Below are 27,218 nucleotides of genomic sequence, written 5' to 3'. Positions count from 1 at the left end.
GCTGCTTTACACCCGTTTCTGGTGAAACGTTTTTGGCAACACGTTTTGTGCCGCTTTGGGCGTGGGAAGTGTCGACGTGCAACACAAACACGCTTGTGCTTTTCCGCGGACTAACTTGAGTTGATATGCCTCGCATCAGCCAATTAGCTTCGGGAGTCTGTCACGCGACATTCTGCGGCATGCAATGCCGGGCCTTTTTATGGGGTAACTGAGAACAAAAAAGAGAAAATGATCATCTTCCTTGTCTGTGCTCATCCCTCGCTGTACAATACTTATTTGTACCTACGTATACCGACACAAAACAAAATGGGACCATGGTTGGAGAACTTTGAGTGACGAACTTGGCATACCTGGTATGTTTTCACTTTTTTCTTCATTCATTTTTCAACTGTTGGACTGTATGAAGACGAAACATTGTTTACATTACCATATAGCGAATTGTTGCCCATTCCGAGCTGTAACTTTTTTCAATCATCAGAGGAGTTCAGCCATAAAAAAAAGGAAACATGTGCAGTGTGTGCGTCCGTCTGATTTGAACGATCATCTGGAAGTTGTGTGATGATTATTTTACATAGTTGTTAAATAAATATTAGATTAGATTACGTACTAGTCTATGCTGTTCTACTTTATCCAACTGTATTGCCACCTGTTCAAAAATCTGAATTATTTTACATCATTGAACATTTTTGAAACGGTAATATACAATAATTACTTTCCCTAGTAACTAGTTACATTTGTGATGGGGTAATCCAATAACTTTTTTGGAAAGGTAACGAGTAACTGTAACTAATTACATTTTGGAAGTAATTTCCCCAACACTAATTGTGAATAGGAATACCAGATCCTCACAAAAACCAATCTTGAATTTGAATTATAGTGTTCAAATGTCACGTTTGGCAAACAAAAAGCATCATGTATAGAGGATGCAAATATACATATTATATATATATATATACATATTATATATATATATATACATATTATATATATATATATATATATATATATATATATATATATATATATATAGTCGCAGTTTTTTTTCATAGTTTGGCTGGGGGTGCGACTTATAATCAGGAGCGACTTATATGTGAAATTATTAACACATTATTACTTCATCATTAAACACATTACTTACGTATTTACTAGTATAATTGATCACTTCACATGTTATTTCCACTTTAAACTGATCACTGACTTCCAGAGTCAGCAGAGTTGTTTATAACACAGAGGACAGAGATTGATATAGAGGACGAAGATTTCGATGGATTTAATGATTTAGAGTGACACGGATGATTCGATAAACTTGTTATTCATGTTATAGTTATTTTATATATAGTTTATTTAGTGTACCAATTTGCAAATCGTTAGAGTTCAGTAGTTTCCGATTGCCTAGGGATGCTGTGAAGGCAGAAGGGGGGAGGAGACAATTGTTGCAATGTGCATCGCGCTGAACATTATATCATATGCATCGCGCTACACAGCGGATCAGGCAAACGGGAATCAGGTGGTATCGCAGAACAGGGTGGCAGGCATACGCAGACGAACCACCGCAGATTGATGGGTTTGCGGGGTTTAACTACACGCACTAATCAGCCGGTAACAAGGACACAGGTAGCAGCGATCAGCACGGGTTAGTGCGCGCAATGGGCTTCTTATTGGATATGCGTCAGCCGGCCAGCACGGTGAGAAAAGAGCGGAGCCATGACATGTTTATGGTAATTTTTTTGTAAGTTTGTGTGTGTGTGTTTATGACACAGGGCGTGTGATGCGTCAGTGCAGTCGTTTTGGAGTAGTAGTGCCTGTAGTTTGTGCATGCTGCATGCTGCCTCTACTTGCCACTTTTCTGCTTTCAGCTACCGCCACCGGCTAGCCCTCTGTTTCCGGGGGTGAAAAGAGGAGCCGAGTGCATAAGCCTCCTCAGCCGGTACACAGTCTCTCCATTGCCAAGACTTGCATACGCCTCCTCGTGGCCACACACGGCACCTTGCGGTCCCAGGCTAAGTTGTGCAGGATCTCGGCGCAGCAGTGGGCCCCAGAGATGTGGCATGTAGGCCCACCGGTGTGTGGACACGCCCTACTGCCCATCAACCACTGTCCCGGCTGTGGGTAAACAGCTCCAGCTGGGTAAATGGTGAAGACCTCAATGGTGGACCAGGCAGAGGATGATGGCTGACCTAAGGCGTGGCATCACAATGGCTGGGAAGGCGGATGAAGGCTGCAGCAGAAAAAGGTCACCAGTCGTCTTGGTCTCCTTGCCACTGGACTCCGACCCTGATCAGTCAAGGACAGTGTGGTGACTGTCTGTGCACCAGTCTCCCCACTCGAAACAAAGTCACGCACAGGCGTCTTTTTCAGGGAATCCACCTTACATCCCGGATTAAAGTCCTGTGGCGACCAGTAAGTGGCAACAGGGGCAGGATTGTGAAGTCGGGAAGCCCCTAGTCACAAGCTGGCACATCAGGCGGTGGATGTTAGATGATCGTTGGGCTCTTGGACCGAGGCAGAAGAGCTCTTTGGTAGCTGCATCCACGACTGAGCAACCCTTTTTAGGATCCACTCTGCTCACCCCTGTGGGGGAAGGGGCTTGAAAAGGTGCCCTAAACATAGCCTGCCTCAAACCTCCCGACTAGATTATCGCATTCAGAGGGATCACCAATATGCGGTCGAAAACACAGAAAGATGAATTTTGGAGCATGGAATGTGCGCACACTAATAGACAGTGTAACCAGTGATAGGCCGGAGAGGAGAACCCCCATCATTGCCAGGGAACTGAGAAGATGCCGGATTGACATAGCTGCTCTTTCAGAAACCCGACAGGCAGCGGAAGGTCATCTGAAGGAGGAAAAGGGTGGATACACTTTCTTCTGGAAAGGAAACGCCACAGATGAGCCTAGGATACATGGGGTTGGTTTTGCCATCAAGAACCAACTGATGAGTCAGCTCTCTGAACTCCCTGTGGGAATCAGTGAGCACCTGATGACCCTCCGTCTGATGCTGGCCAACAACGAGACGGCAACAGCTCTGAGTGCTTATGCTACCCTCATTTCCGATGAGGACAAAAAAGAGGCCTTCTATGCCTGTCTGGATGAGGTATTGTCAAAAATCCCCAAGGAGGACAAGATTATTATATTGGGAGATTTCAATGCCAGAGTGGGCCGTGACCACCACCTCTGGAAGGGCACCATTTGAAAGGAAGGCATTGGAAACATCAACCCCAACGGGGTTTTGCTTCTTAGCAAATGTGCTCAATACGACCTTATCATCACCCATACCATCTTTCGCCAGAAGAACAAACTCAAGGGGTCATGGAGACACCCTCGCTCTAAACAATGGCATCTTACTGACTATGTCATAGTCAGAGCCAGGGATCAGCGCGACGTGAGCATCACAAAAGCCATGATGGATTCAGAGGCCTGCTGGACAGATCACCGCCTGATACGATCCACCATGTCCATCAGACTCAAGAGGAAGAGGAGACTGCAAAAGAAGCTGAGCCGGCAAAGACGAAACCTTGAGACCCTGAATAAAACTGCCGCCCTGCAGCTGTTTCAGGCTTCTCTTGGAAAAAGCCTCAATCAGGACTACCCTGAGGACATTGAAGAACACTGGATCCTGCTCAAGTCTTCCATCCTCGACACCTGCAGTGCCACTCTCGGGTACAAGGCCAGAAAGCATCAGGACTAGTTCGATGAGAACGACACAGAGATAGAACAGCTCATCTCCAAGAAAAGGGAAACCTTTCGTGTCTGGCAAAATGACATCACCTGCAAAGCAAAGAGACAGGCTCACTCCAGAGCCGAGTTTGGCAGACTCTGGTGACACCAGAGGCTTTTTCAGTGCTACCAAGGCTGTCTACGGCCCAAGCCATCGCAGCCAAAAACCCCTGCGCTCTAAAGACGGGCAGGAGCTGTTGAAGGACAATGAGTCCATAAACAACCGGTGGAGAGAGCACTTTCAGGAACTCCTCAACCGTGACAGCACAACTCAGTCAGATTTCCTCAGTCACATCCCTCAGAGTCCCATCAGGGAAGACATGGGTGAACCTCCCACTTTAGCAGAGGTCCAAGATGCCATCAGGAGCCTGAAGAACAACAAGGCCTCTGGGCCAGATGGGATCCCAGCTGAGGTCCTATAGGAAGGTGGACTAGAGCTCCAGCGCCACCTCCATTCCCTCTTTCTGAAGGTCTGGGAAAAAGAAGTACTCCCCTCGGAGCACAGGGATGCTCTGATAGTGACCATTTTCAAGAAAGGGGACAAAGCGGAATGTGGAAACTATAGGGGCATCTCGCTTCTTTCAACAGTTGGCAAAGTACTTGCTCATGTTCTTGCCAACCGCCAACTGCCACTGTCTGAGGAAGTTCTCCCAGAATCACAGTGCGGTTTTCGCCCATCTAGAGGCACTGCAGACATGATTTTTACAGCACGCCAACTCCAGGAGAAATGCCGTGAGCATAAACAGCCTTTGTTCATGGCTTTCATAGACCTGACAAAGGCCTTTGACTCGGTAGATTGCCAGGCCCTATGGAGCATCCTTCTGAGGTATGGTTGCCCGGATAAATACGTCAGAATACTGCGTTTATTACATGACGGAATGACAGCCACAGTGCTCAACAACAGCTCCTTGACTGAGCCTTTCACTATAGAGACAGGGGTCAAACCGGGATGCATCATTGCACCCACCCTGTTCTCTGTCTTCATTGCTGCCATACTCCACCTCATTGACGAAGAACTACCACAGAGAATCCCAATTTGGTACAGAACTGATGGCAGGCTCTTCAACCTTAACAGGTTCAAAGCCAAAACCAAGATCAGAACCACCACGGTTGTGGAGCTCCAGTATGCAGACGATAATGTCATTGCAGCACACTCTGCAGAAGACCTCCAGGGCATCCTGAACTCCTTTGCTAAGGCATACAGAGCCCTGGGTCTGACCGTGAACATCAAGAGAACCCATGTGCTACATCAACCCCCACCCAACCAGCCATCTACTCCGCCCATCATAAATGTGGACAACACTGCACGGGAATATGTTCACCACTTCCCCTACCTTGGCTGCCTTCTCTCCTCCAAAGCGGATATTGACTCTGAGGTCAACCATCGCCTGAGCTGTGCCAGTGGAGTGTATGCCAGACTCCGGAAAAGAGTCTTTGAAGACAGAGACCTCCGGGCTGACACCAAGCTCCTGGTTTACAAAGCTTTGGTTCTCCCCACCTTATTTTATGGGGCAGAATTATGGACAACCTACAGCAGGCACCTAAGAGCTCTTGAACAACACCACCAGAGAACCTTGAGGAAAATACTCAGGATCAAATGGGAGGACAGACGCACAAACATCAGTGTTCTGGAGGAAGCCAGGATACCGAGCATCACCACTTTAATAATGCAACACCAATTTCGATGGACAGGACATCTCATCCGCATGGCTGACACCCGCCTCCCCAAACAGATGTTACATTCCCAGCTGGAGAGAGGTCCGCGAGCCCCGGTCTTTGAAAATACAATAAAAATTTTGAAAGTACAATTATAAAAGTCTTGTGCGGCTATCGTAAAAATATTGACTCTACATCGCGGATATTCACCTATTTTGGACAAAAGTATCGGTTTTAAACGGGGAATAACTGTGTGTGTGTGTGTGTGTGTGTGTGTGTGTGTGTGTGTGTGTGTGTGTGTGTGTGTGTGCGTATGTGTGTGTCTATATATATCCGTGGAGCCTCGGTTTTCAAACGTCCTGGTTCTCGAACAAATCTGTATTCGAACAATACAATTTTGCTTCGGATGTCGAACATGGCGAGATGAGCCGAGAGGACCCGCATGCCAACTGACTCTGTTCGTTATTACCGTATTTGCCGGTGTATTGGTCGACCTTTTTCGATCCAAAATCGACCGAAAAAAATAGACCTCGACTTATACACCGAGTCATAAAATTTAACTTCGTATTCATCGCTTCAAATGTGATGGTAACCAAGGCCGTTTCTCATGCATCCCATTGTGCGTTGCACTTAGAAAATTTGAACCGGGCGGCGTGCGCGAGTGCGCGGCCCGCTAGAAGTCGAATGAGGCGCCGCGACCACCTCCGCGGTGCTTATAAACAGCCGATCCGCTCGGCGGGGGCTATTTTCGGCCACTTGGCTCGTGCGCACAGCCTCCCGGATGTGCCGGGCGGGTGCGCGAGCTCGCCGGCCGCTGGAAGTCGAATGAGGCGCCGCGACCACCTCCGCGGTGCTTATAAACAGCCGATCCGCTCGGCGGGGGCTATTTTCGGCCACTTGGCTCGTGCGCACGGCCTCCCGGATGTGCCGGGCGGGTGCGCGAGCTCGCCGGCCGCTGGAAGTCGAATGAGGCGCCGCGACCACCTCCGCGGTGCTTATAAACAGCCGATCCGCTCGGCAGGGGCTATTTTCGGCCACTTGGCTCGTGCGCACGGCCTCCCGGATGTGCCGGGCGGGTGCGCGAGCTCGCCGGCCGCTGGAAGTCCAATGAGGCGCCGCGATCTCCTCCGCGGTGCTTATAAAGTGCCGATCCGCTCGGCGGGGGCTATTTTCGGCCACTTGGCTCGTGCGCACGGCCTCCCGGATGTGCCGGGCGGGTGCGCGAGCTCGCCGGCCGCTAGAAGTCCAATGAGGCGCCGCGATCTCCTCCGCGGTGCTTATAAAGTGCCGATCCGCTCGGCTTGGAGCTATTTCCGGCCTCCCGTTGGTGCCGGGCGGCGTGCGCGAGCTCGCCGGCCGCGATCTCCTCCACGGTGCTTATAAACAGCCGCATGCGCACGGCCTCCCGGAATTTGAACACATTTCGTCAATAAATTTCGCATATTGAATTTTGAAGTTTAATATAATGCAACAATTGAGCTCGACTTATACAAAGGAAACATCATAAAATCGTAAATTTCCGTCGAATTTTAGGGGGTCGACTTATACACCGAGTCGACCTGTACACCGGCAAATACGGTACTTTTTCGTTACTCTGAGGATTGCATCAACTCTAATCATGCCTCCAAAGGAAGCAAGTGGGAGCAGTAAAGCCATCCTAAAACACAAAGACGCTCGTAAAGCAATGAGACAGTGAGCGCCCAGCACGCTGTGGTTGGGCGATCAGACCAAATCAACCTCGGGAGGTTTGGCGGAGGGTGCTTCGGAAGTACGGGGTGCCGAGCCAACTGATAAGGGCGGTTCGGTCCCTGTATCACCGATGCCAGAGTTTGGTCTGCATTTCCGGCAATAGGTCGGATTCGTTCCCAGTGAGGGTTGGACTCCGCCAAGGCTGCCCTTTGTCACCGATTGTGTTTATAATTTTTATGGACAGAATTGCTAGGCGCAGCCGAGGCGTTGAGGGGGTCCGGTTTGGGGACCTCAGCATCGCGTCTCTGCTTTTTGCAGACGATGTGGTGCTGTTGGCCGTGATCTCCAGCTCTCACTGGAGCAGTTCGCGGCCGAGTGTGAAGCGGTCGGGATAAGGGTCAGCACCTCCAAATCCGAGTCCATGGTCCTCGGTCGGAAAATGGTGGAATACCCTCTCCGTATTCCGCCAAGGCTGCCCTTTGTCACCGATTGTGTTTATAATTTTTATGGACAGAATTGCTAGGCGCAGCCGAGGCGTTGAGGGGGTCCGGTTTGGGGACCTCAGCATCGCGTCTCTGCTTTTTGCAGACGATGTGGTGCTGTTGGCCGTGATCTCCAGCTCTCACTGGAGCAGTTCGCGGCCGAGTGTGAAGCGGTCGGGATAAGGGTCAGCACCTCCAAATCCGAGTCCATGGTCCTCGGTCGGAAAATGGTGGAATACCCTCTCCGGATCGGGGATTAGATCCTGCCCCAAGTGGAGGAGTTCAAGTATCTTGGGGTCTTGTTCACGAGTGAGGGGAGGATGGAGTGCGAGATCGACAGGCGGATCGGTGCAGCGTCGGCAGTAATGCGGACTCTGTACCGGTTCGTCGTGGTAAAGAGAGAGCTGAGCCAAAAGGCAAAGCTCTCAATTTACCGGTCGATTTACGCTCCTACCCTCACCTATGGTCACGAGCTATGGGTCGTGACCGAAAGAACGAGATCCCGGATACAAGCGGCGGAAATGAATTTTCTCCGCAGGATGTCCGGGCTCTCCCTTAGAAATAGGGTGAGAAGCTCGGTCATCCGGGAGAGACTCGGAGTAGAGTCACTACTCCTCCACGTTGAGAGGAGCCAGATGAGGTGGCTCGGGCATCTCATCAGGATGCCTCCTGGACGCCTCTCTGGGGAGGTTTTCCGGGCATGTCCCACCGGTAGGAGACCCTGGGGATGACCCAGGATGCGCTGGAGAGACTATGTCTCTCAGCTGGCCTGGGAACGCCTTGGGATCCCCCGGGATGAGCTGGATGAAGTGGCTGGGGAGAGGGAAGTCTGGGAGTCCCTCCTAAAGCTGCTGCCCCCGCGACCCGACCCCGGATAAGCGGAAGAAGATGGATGGATGGATGGATGGATGGATGGATGGATGGATGGATGGATGGATGGATGGATGGATGGATGGATGGATGGATGGATGGATGTACATCAGTTATTACAAATATTTTTTAAATTTTAGAACTGCACCAGCGCGGTGCAGTTGCGCAGTCGGCAGCGCGCTACGGTTGCGTGTTCGCCGGTGCGCTGCAGTTGCGCAATCGGACAAAATTAAGCTCCCTGCGCACTGAGGTCCACTTAAATTTTGGAAAGTACATCAGGACTTATAATGATATTTCCTAAATTTCAGCGACGGCTCTGTCACAATAATGCAACCAACGCGGTGCAGTTGTACGGTCGGCGATGCGCTACGGTTGCGCGTTCGGCGGTGTGCTGCAGTTACGCGATCGGACAAAAATACGCAAGTGAAAAAATGCTTAAAAAAGGCGTTTTTTTTTTTGCTTCGAACTGATTAATTTTCTTTCCATTATTTGTAATGGGAACGGATTTTGGTCGAAAACCGAATGTCCACTGTGTGTGTGTGTGTGTGTGTGTGTGTGTGTGTGTGTGTGTGTGTGTGTGTGTGTGTGTGTGTGTGTGTGTATATATATATATATATATATATATATATATATACACACACACACAAACACACTGTCACGCCTTAGCCCCAGCTGTTCCACTAAGTGTTGGTTGTCTTGGTTTCTGTCTGTGTACTCGCCCCTCCCTTCCTGTGTGCCCATGATGAGTTTGATTATTCCCACCTGCCTCTTGTTACCTGTCGTGTATATAAATCCTGTCTGCCCCTCACTCCCCATCGGATCATTGTTGTGTGTTCATATCATGATGTCTTTTTGGTTCCTGTGCCTGTCATTGGTAATGTCACCCTGTCTTTTTGTTTCATGTCTTTTTTGGTCAATCTCGTTGTTAGGTTTTGTTAAGTCATGTCAGTTGCCGAGTCTTTTCGTTTGCGTTCTTCAATAAACCCTGGTCCAAGCTGCACTTGGTCGTCCTGCTCCATTTCCATCCGATTCCTGACAGAATGATCCGACCACTACAACGACCAGCGCTTGGACTGCTGCGATGCCCAATCCACGACCGCCGATCCGTGCATGTTCCAGCGCCATGGGCTTCGCGGCAGCGTTAGGACTCTGCTGCCGCAACGCCGGGCCCGTAGCCACCATCGGACTTTGTTTCGGCGACGCCGGACCCGCGGCCACCATTGGAGTGCTTCTGGTGCCAGCGGCTTTGCGGCCGCAATCGGACTCTGCTGCCGCGACGCCGGACCCGTGGCCGCCATTGGAGTGCCTCCCGGCGTCATTAGACTCACGGCCGCCATCGGGCTCCACCCCAGCGCTGCAGGACCCCCGGACGTGAGCAGACATCCAAGCCAGCTGCGCCGGACCCGCGATCGTCCCTGGCTCCACTCCCACTGCTGAGGCGCGTGATGGCTCTTGCCGCTGCGCACAGCCCCGCCTTCCGAATGCCGCCGATTGCGGTACGAATTTCCAGAGTTGCCGCCGATTGCGGTACAGACTTCCAGAGTTGCCGCAGATTGCGGTTCATGTTAGAGTTGCCGCCGATTGCGGTGCATATTAGGGTTGCCGCCCGAGTGTGGTTCATGTTAGGGTTGCTGCCCGAGTGCGGTTCATGTTAGGGTTGTTGCCCGAGTGCGGTTCATGTTAGGGTTGTTGCCCGAGTGCGGTTCATGTTCGGGTTGCCGCCCGAGTGCGGTTCATATTCGGGTTGCCGCCCAAGTGCGGTCCATGTTCGGGTTGCCACCCGAGTGCGGTTCAGGTTCCCCAAGTACCCGCCCGAGTGCGGTTCAGGTTCCCCAAGTACCCACCCGAGTGCGGTTCAGGTTCCCCAAGTACCCGCGCGAGTGCGGTTCAGGTTCCCCAAGTACCCACCCGAGTGCGGTTCAGGTTCCCCAAGTACCCGCCCGAGTGCGGTTCAAGTTCCCCAAGTACCCGCCCGAATGCGGTTCAGGTTCCCCAAGTACCCGCCCGAGTGCGGTTCAGGGAACTCAGGTTTCCTCCCAAATCCCCAAAACATGCATGGAAGGCTGATTGAGCACTCCAAATTGCCTGAAGGTATGCTTGCAAGTGCGGATGGTTGTTTGTCTCTGTGTGGCTTGCGATTGGCTGACAACCAGTTCAGGCTGTCCCCCGCCTACTGCCTGATGACTGCTGGGATAGGCTCCAGTACGCCCGCGACCCCCGTGGTGATAAGCGGTACAGAAGATGGATGGATGGATGGATGGATGGATGGATGGATGGATGGATGGATGGATGGATGGATGGATGGATGGATGGATGGATGGATGGATGGATGGATATATCTATCCAAGACTTGTACCTGTCCAGGACCAGGAAACGTGCAAGTAACATCTCTGCAGACCCTTCTCACCCAGGTCACAGTCTGTTCAAACTACTCCCCTCCGGATGGCGTTACAGAGCGCTGTACGCCAAAACCAGCAGACACAGACACAGCTTCTTCCCCCAGGCTGCCGCTCTGATAAACTCACGCCACTCATAGAGACTCAGAGACATCACTGTGCAATAACATCCTGCTCTTGCCACTTAAATGTTGTTGGTTGCCTGAATGTTGTCAGTCACTTAAATGTTGTACAGAGGCTGAGTCAAATTCCCTGTTTGGCATGCACAAACTTGGACAATAAAGCTGATTCTGATATCATATGGTGTTCTCTGTATAAAATGTGTTTTAGAGCAACGCTCTAGTGTGACCTTATTGAGGATAAGCAGTTCAAAATAATAAAACAAAATAAACAGGGTACAGATAACAGAAAACTGCCATTTAGTTCAAGAGTATACAAAATTACTCATATCGCGATGTAAAAATTTGTCAACATGACAAAGGTTTAGCTGCATCTGTCTTTAAATAAGATATAATTTACCTTGTCTCCAGAGGCACATTGCTATCCAGCACCCAGCTGTCTTGCAGCGGGACGCTCTCTGGGGGTGTGGTCTGCAGCTCGGCAGGTGATTGGCCAGCCACAGGAGCTGGGCTTCCAGTAGGAGGAGTTAGTTGCCGTGTGGAATTCAGCAACTGACCAGGATGATGTGCAGAGCCCAGTGACTGGTTGAGAGCTGTTACTGAGGGCTGCTGACGATATGGGGTCGCCACTGGAGGCAGAGTAGAGCTGTGGTGATTGGTTGGTTGCTCTGTAAACATTCAGAAAAAAAAAAATATTTATAGGGGTATGTCTGACTTTAAAATTGCAGCCAAATTCATCATTATTTATTTAAAACAAAATAAAGACAAAATGGATTAGTATGTGTGTGTGTATGTGTATGTGTGTGTGTGTGTGTGCGTGTGTGTGTGTGTGTGTGTAAGTGTATATAGATATAAGTGTATCTCTCTCTCTCTCTCTCTCTCTCTCTCTCTCTCTCTCTCTCTCTCTCTCTCTCTCTCTCTCTCTCTCTCTCTATATATATATATATATATATATATATATATATATATATATATATATATATATAAAATTTACTCCTCACCCCCCCGTGGGTGGTCTCTTTTTCCCTTCAAGCTCGGGTCCTCTACCAGAGGCCTGGGAGCTTGAGGGTTCTACGCAGTATCTTTGCTGTTCCTAGTACTGCACTTTTCTGGACTGAGATGTCAGATGTTTTTCCTGGGATCTGTTTCAGCCACTCCTCCAGTTTGGGGGTTACTGCCCCTAGTGCTCCAATGACCACAGGTACCACTGAAGTCTTCACTCTCCAGGCCTTCTCCAGCTCTTCTCTGAGCCCTTGATATTTCTCAAGTTTCTCATGTTCCTTTTTTTCTAATGTTACCATCATTTGGGATGGCTATGTCAACCACAACGGCTTTCCTCTGCTCTTTGTCCACCACCACAATGTTCGGTTGGTTCGCCATTACCATTCTGTCTGTCTGGATCTGGAAGTCCCAGAGGATCTTGGCTTGGTCATTCTCTACCACCTTTGGAGGTGTTTCCCACTTGGATCTCGGGACTTCCAGTCCATACTCTGCACAGATGTTCCTGTACACTATTTCAGCTACTTGGTTATACCTGCCAGCATCTTACACCCTGCAGTTATGTGCTGGATTGTCTCAGGACCTTCTTTGTACAATCTACACCTGGGGTCTTGTCTGGTGTGGTAGATTTGGGCCTCTATTGCTCTGGTGCTCAAGGCCTGTTCTTGTACAGCCAGGATCAGTGCCTCTGTGCTGTCCTTCAGACCAGCTCTTTCTAGTCATTGGTAGGAAATGGGCGATATATATATATGTATGTATATATATATATATATATATATATATATATATATATATATATATATATATATATATATATATATATATATATATATATATATATATACATATATATATATTCACTTCTTGCAGGCCTTCACAGAGTGCTTCCACTTGTCACGGTCAACTGCTGCAGTCCTCGCTTCAGCCCATGACTTACATCTCGCTTCTTTCCTTTCTTTCTCGACAGTACTCCTCCATATGGTCTTCGGTCTTCCTTTCCTTCTTTTTCTTTCTGGTACCCAGGTCATGGCTGTGTTGCAGTCGTTGTTGTGGTCCTGCCGTAGTATGTGTCCAATCGTTTTCCATCTACGCATCCTACCTTCTTCACTCAATGGCTCCATTTTAGCTCTCCCTAGTAGGTCTTTAGTGCTGATGTGGTCTTGCCAATGTATGCGGAGTATTCTTCGTAGGCATCGGTTGTGGAACACATCAATTGCCTTGCTATCCCCTTTGTTCATTTTCCACGTTTCACATCCATACAGCAGTACTGGCACTACTAGCGTCTTATAAAGCTTTAGCTTGGTTCTTCTTAAGAGGTCATTGGAGCTCCAGGTCTTTCTAAGTTTGATAAATGCCCCTCTTACTTTTGACAGCTTATTCTTCAGATCATTCATACCGCCTCCCTCTTTACATACTATTGCTCCCAAGTAAGTGAACTGGTCTACATCCTCAATATCTTGCTCATTGATCTTGACTCGTTCCTGTTTTTTTGCATTTATCCTCATTGTTTTTGTCTTTTCTGTATTGATCTTGAGTCCTACTTGCTTGGCTTCTGCATCCATTCGGGTTGTTTTATTTTGCATATTATATAGAGGCTGAGTATATGTATATACAGTGTATATATATATATATATATATATATATACACTGTATATACATACATATACACACACACACATGCAGTCAGGCCCATTAAAAAATCTGATTAATTACAGGATGTGTAATTACCTAATCTATTTATTATATTTTAATCTCATATTCAACAAAGGTCCCAACATTTTGAATTCTAAGACATTACAAAATTGTAGTGCATGACTAATCCGTTAAATACCCCAAGAAGAGAAAATGTGAATTCCACATTCTGCTTGATAAATGAAATTCAAAAGAAAAAAGGTCAAGCACATTAGCAAACTAATAAGGACAGGTGCATTATTCAAAAATGCAATACAAAAACACTGAAACAAATTATGAAGATGACTCAATACAGCAGTCCTGCATTAGTTACACCTCTGCTTCACACCGCCTTCTTCCACTCAAAATGTTTCTTTGAATTTGATCTTTTTCTTTTACCAGTAGAAAACACGTTGTTTACTATGCACTGTACAAACAACCATATTACTATTATACTTTAGCTCCAGCTTGAAAATACGAACGTCTAGTCATGTTAGATGGTAAAAACCTTACCTTTTTTAATGATAATTTGGTAGACACATGTTTTTGTAAAACTTGCACCGCAGCTGAAATATGTGTGTTGATGGATGACTTGTTGGCCTGAGTTTGTTTCAAACTGCACTCTGGTGAATGATGCCTTCGTTCTACTACCAATTTAAATTATGATTACGTCCATATTAGTGGCTATATATATACTACCGTTCAAAAGTTTGGGGTCACATTGAAATGTCCTTATTTTTGAAGGAAAAGCACTGTACTTTTCAATGAAGATAATTTTAAACTAGTCTTAACTTTAAAGAAATACACTCTATACATTGCTAATGTAGTAAATGACTATTCCAGCTGCAAATGTCTGGTTTTTGGTGCAATATCTACATAGGCGTATAGAGGCCCATTTCCAGCAACTATCACGCCAGTGTTCTAATGGTACAATGTGTTTGCTCATTGGCTCAGAAGGCTAATTGATGATTAGAAAACCCTTGTGCAATCATGTTCACACATCTGAAAACAGTTTAGCTCGTTTCAGAAGCTACAAAACTGACCTTACTGTGAGCAGATTGAGTTTCTGGAGCATCACATTTGTGGGGTCAATTAAACGCTCAAAATGGCCAGAAAAAGAGAACTTTCATCTGAAACTCGACAGTCTATTCTTGTTCTTAGAAATGAAGGCCATTCCATGCGAGAAATTGCTAAGAAATTGAAGATTTCCTACAACGGTGTGTACTACTCCCTTCAGAGGACAGCACAAACAGGCTCTAACCAGAGTCGAAAAAGAAGTGGGAGGCCACGTTGCACAACTGAGCAAGAAGATAAGTACATTAGAGTCTCTAGTTTGAGAAACAGACGCCTCACAGGTCCCCAACTGGCATCTTCATTAAATAGTACCCGCAAAACACCAGTGTCAACATCTACAGTGAAGAGGCGGCTGCGGGATTCTGGGCTTCAGGGCAGAGTGGCAAAGAAAAAGCCATAGACATAGACATAGACATATACATATATATATATATATATATATATATATATATATATATATATATATATATATATATATATATATATATATACACATATATATGTATATATATATATACATATATATATATATATATATATATATATATACATACACACACATATATATGTATGTATGTATATATGGATCATATATATGTGGATCCGTTAGGTCCTATATCCACTAGCAATATTATGCTGAAAATTGACGATAATATTTATTTATTTTTTCTTGTGTGAATGATCTTCAGTAATCATACAATTAACTGCATCATATAAATAAAAATAAACTGAAGTTGTTATCTATTATAGGGATAATTATATATGATTATAAATTTAAACATGTCAAGACAAACAAACTCAACGGCAGATTTCAATAATTTATCAAATAAACATTTTGAAGTATTTCATGGTTCAGCGCAGCCGATGGATAATTGAACAAGTTGAAAAGAGAGTGCAAAAAGAAACATTAATGTCTCAAGAAGTCAATTATAAGTTTCTGAGAGGAACAGCAATGATCAACCAGATTTAATGAAGATAAAAAGTGAGCAAACCTGACATGGTACAGAGCAAGATGTGTAATGCAAAGAGAGAAACAAAATGATAGCTAGGAGTTGAAAGACTGCAAAGAAAAAGAAGACAAGTTGGAGAGGAGATCCAGGAAAAAGAATGCAGTTAGTGTGGAAGAGGCCAGTGGAAGAGCGAAGACGTGTGGGTTATGAAGCGTGAAAACTCATTCCACCTCTGGTCTCAAGCAAGGAGACCTAAGCAAGCATGGGTTTGTTCCACAGCCAAAGACTATCTTTAGAGTTCATGGAGGTGGAGCGCACCCCTGTTGGATTGACCAATGCAAAGGATAGAAAAAAATTAGAAAAGAGAGAAAAGGGGCATGAGAAATTTCTGATTTTAAATTTAGGGTATCAAGGAGTACTTTGTAAGAACAGAGCATCTTTACCGCTGTGTTATATTTGCACATCGAATGTCCAGGTCCTTCCTGTGTAGTGTTTGCTTGTTGTGCCATGTTTATGGCTTTCTTTCCACATTTGGAAAAACTTGGGAGATTCTAAATTGTCCTTTGATTTACTGTGAGTTTAATTGGTCTATTTGTCTATTTGTTAGAAACAAATCATTTGGTAAAACTTTGGTCTATTTGTCTATTTGTACCCTGTGATTGGCTGACCAGTCCAGGGTGTACCCTGCCTCTCGTTTAAAGTCAACTGGCGTGTGTACATGTATGTGTGTGTATGTATGTATGTATATATACCGTAATTTCCGGACTATGAGTCGCGTTTTTTTCCCATAGTTTGGGTGGGGGGGGGGAGACTTATACTTGGGAGCGACTTACATGTATATGTTTTTTTTCACAAATTTTTACTTGATCATTAAGACATCACTTACTTACAAGTATAGTTGACCACCTCCCATGTTATTTTTAGTATAGTTGATCACTTCACATGCTTTTATATCTTTATCTTGAACATATTCAAAACATAAAAAATAGAGAAAACATCAAAAGCACCATATCCAAGTCCACTGTCTGCTGTATGTACACGCTCCATTTTTGCTCCTCTTATATTTGTTATTATTATTTATTATTATTTGTTTATTTATCATTTATTCAACACACTTATTTATTCATTGTTTGTGCCTTCTTGGGTTTTTTGGGTTGCTTGTATGCATATGTGTACTATCTCACCGAGGGATAGTGGGAACGTAATTTCAATCTCTTTGTGTGTCTTGGTATATGAAAAAAAATCAACATAAAACAACCAAATAAACAAAATAAAAAACTACATCTGAAAAAAATATATATTTTCAGACGAAACTGGATGAGGGCGCTCTAAATTTCACCGTTGGCCGTGACTCATCAACTGGGTGGGCTTAAGAAAAATGGCACCAAAAAGAAACTCATATTTTGCAAGTTACAAACTTCAAGTTGTAAAATATGCAGCTGAAAACAGTAATCGAGCAGCAGAAAGAAAGTTTGGAGAACCGTGATGTACCAATGGATTATTATTTCAAGTTATGTCAGTGGCACTGCGCGGCGCGGCGGTTGTTTACATAAAGGACAAACGTACCCACGTAAGGACTACCGGCATCATTAGCGGTGATCATTTCTAAGTGACACGGAGGACAAAGAGTTTGAAGGAATTAAGGATTTGGAGTGACATAGAAGGTTTGAAAAACTATTATGGCTTTTACGCACGCCCGGTCCTACTCTACTGAGTCGGGGGCCGGAGCTCGGCCGAGTGGCTGTCCGCGAACGGTGCATGGGGCTCGGACATGGCCATTACGCACGCCCGGTCTTATGCCATGGAAGTCCACGCCGCCACACGCTTGGAAGTTTGTTTTGTTTAATAAAGAGCCGTTTACCAAACCCACGTCTATCCTTGTACTTTGTTAACGCTACAATATAGTTATATACTAGAGCTGTGGAATAAAGACGAGGCTGGCGTCAGGGCGCACGCGCGGCGATGTTGACAAAGGACGAGGAATTTGATCGATGGATTTAATGGATTTAAAGTGCACGGATGGTTTGATAAAATTATTGCTTATACTATAGTTATTTGAAATATAGTTTATCTATCGTTATATGAGCCTGTGGAATATTTTGAAGTGCAAGCGCCCTCAGCCGCGTGCACCCATTGTTGACAAAGAACGAACGATGGATTTAATGAATTGGAGTGACACCGATGGTTTTATAAACATGTTATTTATGTAATAGTTGTCCTAAATCACTCTATATGTTACGTCAGGCCCGTTCTCAGCTCCTCATTTGTGTTTGTCACGTTTGCATACCTATCATTTAGCCTGTTGCTATCGTATCAAACGACCGATAGATTTAATGAATTGGAGTGACACCGATGGTTTTATAAACATGTTATTCATGTAATAGTTGTCCTTAATCACTCTATATGTTACGTTAGGCCCGTTCTCAGCTCTTTGTTTGTGTTTGTCACGTTAGCATACCTATCGTTTAGCCTGCTGTTGCTATCGTTTAGCCTGTTGTTGCTCGTTCATGACTGTTTTTGGTGTGGGATTTTGTCGAATAAATTGCCCCCCAAAATGCGACTTATACTCCGGAGCGACTTATATATGTTTTTTTTTCACTTTTTGGGGCATTTTATGGCTGGTGTGACTTATACTCCGGAGCGACTTATAGTCCGGAAAATACGGTGTATATATGCCCGGCCTCATGTGGCAGGAGTATGCAGACAGTATCAGGAGGATGAAGGAATTGACACAATTGAATGGCCCTCCCATTCACCTGATCTAAACCCGATAGAACACCTCTGGGACATAATATTTCTGTCCATCAGACGCCGCCAGGTTGCTCCTCAGACTTTACAGGAGCTCACTGATGCCCCTAAACAGATCTGGGAGGACATCCCACAAGACACCATCCATCGTCTCATTAAGAGCATGCCGCGGCCACACAAGATATAGAAAATAATTTTGAGTTGCAGAAATTGAATTTAGGCAAAATAAACGCGCCTGCCACATCATTTTATATACTGAGCCCTCTGTAGGCTGAAAACTTGTATTTCCATCAAAAGATGTGGCATCTTTTTGTTCCTGAGACATTAAACCGTCCATATCAGTAAAGATATCCAACATTTTTGTTGTCACCATTGAAATCTGATGTATTTTCAAAGTGTTCCTTTAATTTTTTTTGAGCAGTGTATATAGATAGATAGATAGATAGATAGATAGATAGATAGATAGATAGATAGATAGATAGATAGATAGATAGATAGATAGATAGATTGATTTAGTATTTTTCGTGTATAAGTCGCACCTTTTTTCATAGTTTGGGTGGGGGTGCGACTTATACTCAGGAGCGACTTGCATGTGAAATTTTTAACGCATTATATATATAAGGATCAAGCGAGCTTTTGCCCTTCTGCTCCACGGGAGGTTTCTGTCCTACTTCTTTGTTTGGACTGCAGCTGTGTCGCAAGCTCATTTGTGTGCACAGTGTGCCATTGTGGCTCTTCAACAGCTCCCACAATGCCCTCATTACCGTCATTGTGAAGTAGATTCACTTCGTATGTTATTTTCAGACTAAACCGGATGAGGGCGCTCTAGGCCTGCTTTGATAAATTCACCATTGGCTGTAACTCATATCAATTGAGAAGGGCTTAACAAAAATGGCGCTGAAAAGAAAATCATATTCTGCAGATACAAACTGCAAATAGTAAAATATATCAATGGATGGATCGACAAAGTATGGGCTTCAGTGAAACCCGACACCATTCTGTCAGGATTCAGAAAAGTTGGAATTATTGTAAATGAAACTAACGAGGAGTCTGACGTCAGCAACGTAGACGATGAAAGGCCCCACGTACTACCAGCATCAGTAGCGGTTTTGATTGTAAGTGACACGGAGAACGAAGAGTTTGAAGGTTTTGATGATTTGGAGTGACACAGGTTTGACAAATTTGTTATTTATGTAATTTCACATTGTCTAGGGAGGCTGTGAAGGCAGGGGGGGAGCGATTGTCGTTGGCTCATTGAGCTCGTTTGGTTAAATAAAGTGCCGGTTACCAAACCCCCGTCTTGCCTGGTACTTTGGTAACACTACAATATAGTTACATACATACGTACATAGATCTGTGGAGTATTTGGAGCCGCAACTGACAACGAGTCTGACGTCAGCGGTGCACGGAGTTCCGGGGTCAACAGCTGTTTTTTTCTTTTTTTAAGTGACACAGAGGACGAAGATTTTGATGGATTTAATGATTTGGAGTGACACGGATGGTTCGATAAAATTGTTGTTTATATTATAGTTTGATGTATAGTTTATATATAGTTATATGGGCCTGTGGAATAAGTTGAACTCCAACTGACGTCAGCGGCGCACCACACACACTTCCAGGGTTAGAAGCGCCGGTGTTCACACAAAGGATGAAGATTCGAATGGATTTAATAATTAGGAGTGACACGGATGATTCGATAAAATAGTTGTTTACATTATTGTTATTTGATATACAGTTTATATATAGTTATACGGGCCTGTGGATTTTTTTTATTTATTTTTAAACTGCAACTGACGACAAGTCCGACGTCAGCGGCGCGCCGCACACGCGGGGTTGTTTACACAAAGGATGAAGAATTCGATGGATTTAATGATTTGGAGTGACACAGATGGTTTGATAAATATGTTCTTTATGTTATAATTATTTGAATCACTGTTAATATTACATCAGGCCCGTTCTCAGCTCCTCGTTTGTGTTTATGTCACGTTAGCATACCGTATGGTTTAGCCTGTTGTTGCTGGTTCATGTCTGTTCTTGGAGTTGGATTTTGTCAAATAAATTTCCCCCAAAAGTACGTTTTTTTTTCTTTATTGTGCATTTTATGGCTGGTGCGATTTATACTCTGGTGTGACTTATAGTCCAAGAAGTACGGTATGTATAAAATTAGCAAATATTGGCTCAATTTGAATTTCATGCCTGCAACACATTCCAAAAGACCTGGCTCAGAGGCGACAAAAGACTTTGGAAAAACATGACAAAGTAAAACAAAACCAAAAAGAAAAAAAAAAAAACACCTGCTTGGAACACTCCACAGGTGAACAGGGTAGTTGTGTATAAATGGAGCATTCCTGACCAGTCAGACTAAGTTGCTCAGAGGATGCGGTTCACCACTTTGCAAATAACTATTTGAGTAAACAGTTCAACAGTGTAATTGCAAGTAATGCAGTGATTTCATGTTATATGGTCCACAATACCATAAAGATTCAGAGGCAATGGAAAATATCTGCACACACTGAAAGTGGCAAGGTCAAAAACCAAGAATGCCTGTGCAAGTTTTGTATTTTTCATATTCAAGTTTTTACCATGCCATCAGTGTATCCATCTGTGCGGTTAATGTTTTTGTGGTGCCCTGTACATTACTTTGTGCTACATTGCGATCAATTGTGTTTTCAGTTATAATCATGATTTGATAATCTCAAACCGTTATATGTATCTTGAGTATCCACATTAAATTAACCCATTCTATTATGAGCAAAACAACGGTCATCCTGCACTGTGTATGTAACATTAACTTTGACATGAATAGACTAATCTTTCTTTACTGTCTCCATACCTCTATTTTACCCTTACCCTTTTTGATACACTTGAGATCCTCTTCATCTGACCTCATCTCTTACTTTCCATTGTGGTCCTACATGCAGTCTTTTGGTGTAGGCAGCTGCATACCTTTCAGAGGCTCCAATCTGTGTTCCACATTTTTCTCTGCTTATTGACGCACTAGTGCACTGACCTCAAACACACCTTCCCTTAACACTCTGTCCCTGCCTCTCTTACCCTTGTTCTCATTTTCATTTCCTCCTGCCAAGATTGCTTTTGGTGCCCCATCTTGTAACCCCCCCCCCTCCTTTCTCTCTCAATAAACCCTGGTCTAAGCAGCATTTGTTCGCCCTGCTCCATCCGATCCGTGACACCACCTCCCCAAACAGATGTTATACTCCCAGCTGGAGAGAGGTCCGCGAGCCCCAGGTGGGCAAAACAAACATTTCAAGGACAACCTCAAGACCAATCTCAAGAAATTCCAAATAACATCTCAGGACTGGGAGCGCATCGCCTTGAACAGGAACTGCTGGAGGGCAGCGGTGCAAGAAGGTCCAGCACATCACAAAAAGGAACTCGACCGTGTCGCAGAAACCAAACGACAACTCCGTAAGGAATGACAAAAACAGGCTCCAACACGACCACAACACTGCAGAGAAATATGTGGATGCCGGATCGGCCTCTACGCCCACCTGCGGACCCACAAGTAGACGACCCCGAGAAGAAGACAGTCATACTCGACCCGAGTGACCGCCGATGATGATGATGGTGTGTGTGTGTGTGTGTGTGTGTGTGTGTGTGTGTGCGCGTGTTTGTGTGGTGTGTGTGTGGTGTGTGTGTGGTTCTACAACAGACAGAAATACAGCACGTAAGTCAATGCTCAACTTCTGACGTCACACATTAACTGCGCGTAACGGTTCCGCTATACTAAATAACCATAATACTCTCGGCAACACACCAAACATAAGTCATCGAGACAACAAAATACATTTGCTGGCGACCGTTAGTCGCCGTGCCACTGCGTAACGGCTACTCGTACGATGCAAGGCAAACTTAAAGGAGCGTGCTGGAGCTGTCAATCAAACGGCGCGCACACAGAGAAAACCGCGATCGAATAAACGGCACAACAGTGGACAGTAGTAACAATGAAATGTGTCTACTCACTTTGTGTCAAAGACGCACACGATCACAGCAACATAGTCGATACCATCAACCTTTAACTTACCGCTGTGCACAAGTGAATGGGTATAATGTGTAGACCCCAAGTGTAAGATGACCCCCACTTTTTCAGTCTTATTTCAGTGCAAAAAACATCATCTTATATTCGGGCCAATACGGTAATCCAGTAAACGGCGCTAATGTAATGCTACGGATGTTAACCACCATTTTACTTGATAAAGAAGAAGAAGTTGGTCACATGCAGACAACAGCCAATCAGAGACGAGCTTTTACGACTTTGCTTCAGTTTCGAGTTTTACATGTGGTGTTTCGTGCTGTTCAGGATCTTGTTGGCAGTCTTGGAATAAAGTCGTGTTTGGAAAGCATGTGTTCAATACTGCCACACCTGTAATAATGTTTACATTTGTTTACAATTTTTATTCATTTTGGGCAATTTGTGTATTTTGGGTCCTGCATATCAGCAAATGAACCAACCTGTGATTTAAGGCTAAATAAGTAAACTTGCCTTGACATAGATTATAGAATTTAAATTAGTTCCCATGTATTTTTGTGTTTTTCTACCTTGATTTTAATGTTGAGTATTTTTATGGATTAATATTTTCATTTTATTTAATTTAATCTGCTTTATTTAGTTAGTAAGACTTTAAAAGGGGCACTTTGGAAACACATGAAAAACATCGTTATGATTGACATTTAATTACTTCACACTGCATGAATACATAGCACGTGAATGCTCAGCTGCACTCTGACCAGCCGGTTGACTTCCAGCAGCTCTTCAGAACCGGCAAGTTGCCACCACTAAAACGGCCACAAAGAAAATGCAGTGTCAGCCTGAGCAAAGGCAAGCACAGTGAAACTAAAATGTAGTGTGAAACAAGAGAGTAATTTTATTTTTTACCACAAAAAAATGTGTATGAATTTCAGTTCAATAGTTTTGTGTGCAAGTAAAGATATTTCTTTAGTGTTGTTTATGTTAGGGTTAAGAAAACAATATTTAGATGTCTGAGCTGTCATAAAAGGAAAGAAATGTATTATCAAAGTTGGATTTATTGTTTGAAATGATGCTTTTATAAAAAGCTAATTTCCTTTTTTCCCCTCCCAAATTTTATTTTTGATAAAAGCTAGCTAATTCCAAATGTCTATTGTTGAAGAACGGAAAAAGAACCTGAATGAAGAGTCTAATCTTTCTTTTGCAAGGCTCCATGTTTATAGTCATAGAACACAATACTCTGTGGGCAACAGCAGTCAAAATCAAAATGATTAGGGGGGAGTTGCTCCAATAATGGCTGGGATTAAATGAGTTAAAAATAAAATGAAAATAGGAATACTCAACTTTAAAAAATGTAGGAAAATACAGTCAAACCTCGGTTTTTGAATGTCCTGGTTCTCAAACCAATTGGAATTCGAACGAAATATTTGAGATTTTTTTGCTTCGGTTGTCGAACAAAAATTCTGAGGTCGAATCTCACGAGATGAGCCGAAAGGACCCGAGAAAACCCGACCGCGCGGCCCGGATGCCGACTGACTCCGTTCGTTATTGTATTTTCGTTACTTTGAGAATTGTATTAACCCCTAATCATGCCTCCAAAGAAAGCAAGTGGGAGCAGTAAAGCTATCCTAAAACACAAAGATGCTCTTAAAGAAATGCGACAGTGGGCGCCCGGCGCTCCGGTTGCGTGATCGGACCAAATTAAGCTCCCTGTGCACTGAGGTCCACTTAAATTTTGGAAAGTACATAAGGACTTTAAAAATATTTTGTAAATTTCAGCGACGGCTCTGTCATAATAATGCAACCAGCGCGATGCAGTTGCGCGGTCGGCGGCGCGCTACGGTTCCGCATTCGGCGGTGCGCTGCAGTTGCGCGATTGGACAAAAGTGCGCAAATGAATTTTTTTTTTAAAAAAGGCAGGGTTTTTTTTGTCTTGGAACGGATTAAAATTTGTTTCTATTATTTGTAATGGGAAAAACAGATTCGGAATTCGAACGATTCACTTCTCGAACCGCCTTCTGGAACGGATTGTGGTCGAGAACCGACAGTACTATGGTTTATCATTCAGCCTACATTTGTAGCCTACCCTACATATTATAATCACGGATGACAAGGTATCTTTTCTAAGCACAACACATTTTTTTCACAAACAATGAAAAAAAAAATGATTTCATGGTTCACTGGTTTATTTTAACAATGAAGTGAATGCAGTTTTACACCTGAACCAACTCACCACACTTAACAAACTCAAGTGGGAGCTATGAAAAAAGTATTCTCGCCTTAATAGTCGTACTGCTTTGAAATAAATAAAAAAAGAAATACAAAATAAAAGTTATAGCAGTGCATGCTTATACTACATCCGATCAAACTACTAGGCTGGGCCTACTGAAGCTGAGAATATACTGCACAATATTAACTGTGTTTAATATGAAACCAGATTAATCTTATTTTTAATGCTCTGTATTAATGAGTGCAAACAAATTTCGTGCCATCACACTTTTTTTCTCCTTCACTGCACTCCTGCAGTCTACTTGCTGCTGGCTCCTGAAACTTGGGATCTTTTTGCCTTCACAAGTGTATCAATATTGGGTGTCAAATCCTGAGTAGCAGCACATTTAACAATATCATTCAAGTGTTTATTTGTTAACCTTGAGCGCTGCTTTGTTTTATTATTGTTCATTACGGAGAAAACCTGTTCACAAAGATAAGTAGTCCCAAACATGGATAGAACGTTTGCAGCCATGGCTGTTAATTTGGGGTAACCTGGCACGAGATATTGATAAAATGTATCCAATCCCACGGACCCAAATTTATCCTTCACAGCGGAATCGCACTGCAAATCAATAAACTCGAGTTGAATATCAGCTGGCATATCAGAAGGCTTCACTGTAAATGGCGAGCGAAAAAAGCCAAATTTGTTCTCAAGTTCACTGAATACCTGAAACCTCTGCTCAAACTCTCGTAGGAAATCTGTTATGTTGTCTTTATATTTTTTCAAATCATTATCGGGACGGTCCGGTGCCTCCGGATGAACAGCTGTGAGACAAGAGAAATGCGCAGAGTAACTTCTGTGAATAAATAATGCTCAGTCCATTTTTCCTTGAAAACTCTGCACTCCGTGTCCACTTCTCTTTTTTTTTGAGAGTGTCATTTTGGGAAGGGTGTGTTGACCGATAACTTGTGGTGAATTGTGAAGCAAGATTGATGGTTTGGTTTTAGTACTAACTCGTGTCAATGCCGCTGTATGTGAGCTCTTTTACACATTTACTGCCCTCCCGTGGCCGGAGGGAGCACTTGGTTTGTATTTACTTTAAAAAATCATAACTTTTGATAGAAATGCGCTAGAGACTCGCTTCTTTTTTTGACATACTCAGAAATTTATGCCGGGCCGGATTAAATGATCCAATGGGCCGGATCCGGCCCACGGGTCGTATGTTTGACATGCCTGGTTTACAAGTAGTATAATATTGACTCCTCACTTAGCCTGTACACCAACAACTCTAACGCCCTCTGTTCAACACGATCTGACTTCCTCAGTCTCTTAAAGGAGTAGCATCTAATTATCACAACACTACATCTCTCCTTTTCTTTTAAATGAAATGTCCTTCCTTAGTTTTAGCTTTACTTACCCTGACAGAATGTGCATTAATAGAAATAAAGTGGCTTCCAAAATACAGTAATATAAAATTGTGATTCTGTACTGTATTATTAATTCAAAATCAGATATACAACATTTTAACAAATAACTGGGATTAACATCTCTGAGCAGTACTGAACACACATTACTCTTGTGTCAATAACAAACATAACGGTGGTGAGATTCTGTGGTGGGAATTCATCAATGTCTCATCACTCTACATAACCTTTGCTATATTTCAGTGATAAGTCTTTGAGGAGGTCGTCTGTTTACCCTCACAGGATGTCTCCTCCTGGCTTCAGGGTTAACATGTTCAGGATCACTTGCTTGTCCATTAACACTGTCGTCATCACTGTTATCACCGTCTCCTGTTGTGAATGGGACTTCCGATTTGTGTTTCAGGAGATTGAAGTGTGATCTGGGTCTTGTGAGTTTGTGTTCATGTCTCTGTGCAGTGACCATGGTTCGTTTCACTGTGATGACTTTGTAGGGGTTAGGGTTGAATGGTGTCGCAAGTTTTCCTGTTTTTCTCTGTTGTTTGTTAGGACAACATCACCCTCAGTTCAGAGTGTGATGCGTCCCTCCTTTTGTCTGCATAATTTTTCATTTTGTCTTTCTTCAATCCATCTGTCCAATGGAGATCTTCATCACTGGGAGGATGGAAGATGGATGGTAGTTTTATATTTATGGGGCGACCGGAGGCTGGTTGGTGGTGTGATGAGGTGTTGCACTGTAGTTCCTGAGGAACTTGTATAGCTCCTGTTTCCACGGCTTGCCTTCCAGCGTAGCTGTGTGTATCGCTTTGGTCAGAGTCCTGTTGAATCTTTCAACTGCAGTGTTGGCCTGTGGCCAGTCGGGGGTGATCTTTCTATGGTGGAACCCGAGGTATTTTGCAAAGTCTAAAAAGTCCTTGGTTGAGAATGGGGGCCCATTATCGCTTTTCACCACTTTTGGAATGCTCACAGTTGAAAATATTTTGTCCATGACAGGGATGAGTTTGCATGCTGATGTGGACGGCATAATCTCTACAAAGGGAAATCTTAAATATTCATCTATGATGACAAACAGGTAGTCACCTGAAGGAAAGGGGCCACAGAAGTCCACTGCAACATTTTCCCAAGGTCCCTGTGGGAGTTCAGATATTTGCAGTGGCTGATGCTCAGTCTTGGGTGTGGATGATTGACAAGGAAGACAGCGGGATATCAGTTCCTCGGTTTGTTTGTCTA

General features: G+C 44.3%; 1 protein-coding gene and 1 pseudogene across 9 annotated transcripts in view; one reads left to right on the top strand and one right to left on the bottom strand.

Moving 5' to 3' along the window:
• Positions 1–27,218, bottom strand: part of tenm3 (teneurin transmembrane protein 3) — a 404,606-nt gene that overhangs the window by 216,325 nt on the left and 161,063 nt on the right. For all 9 annotated transcript variants that reach the window (XM_088372494.1, XM_088372486.1, XM_088372491.1 and 6 more), the window contains one exon: positions 11,329–11,596. In XM_088372494.1, coding sequence (XP_088228620.1) covers positions 11,329–11,596 — 268 coding nt within the window. The remainder of the gene's footprint in view (positions 1–11,328; positions 11,597–27,218) is intronic.
• LOC148398608 (uncharacterized) lies at positions 3,351–4,301 on the top strand (annotated as a pseudogene).

Source organism: Syngnathus floridae, chromosome 4 (genome assembly GCF_059516105.1).
Source record: "Syngnathus floridae isolate MCC-2025c chromosome 4, RoL_Sflo_1.0, whole genome shotgun sequence".
NCBI lineage: Eukaryota > Metazoa > Chordata > Actinopteri > Syngnathiformes > Syngnathidae > Syngnathus > Syngnathus floridae.
Note: the sequence above shows the minus strand (reverse complement) of the source record. Positions and strands in the feature narration are given on the sequence as shown.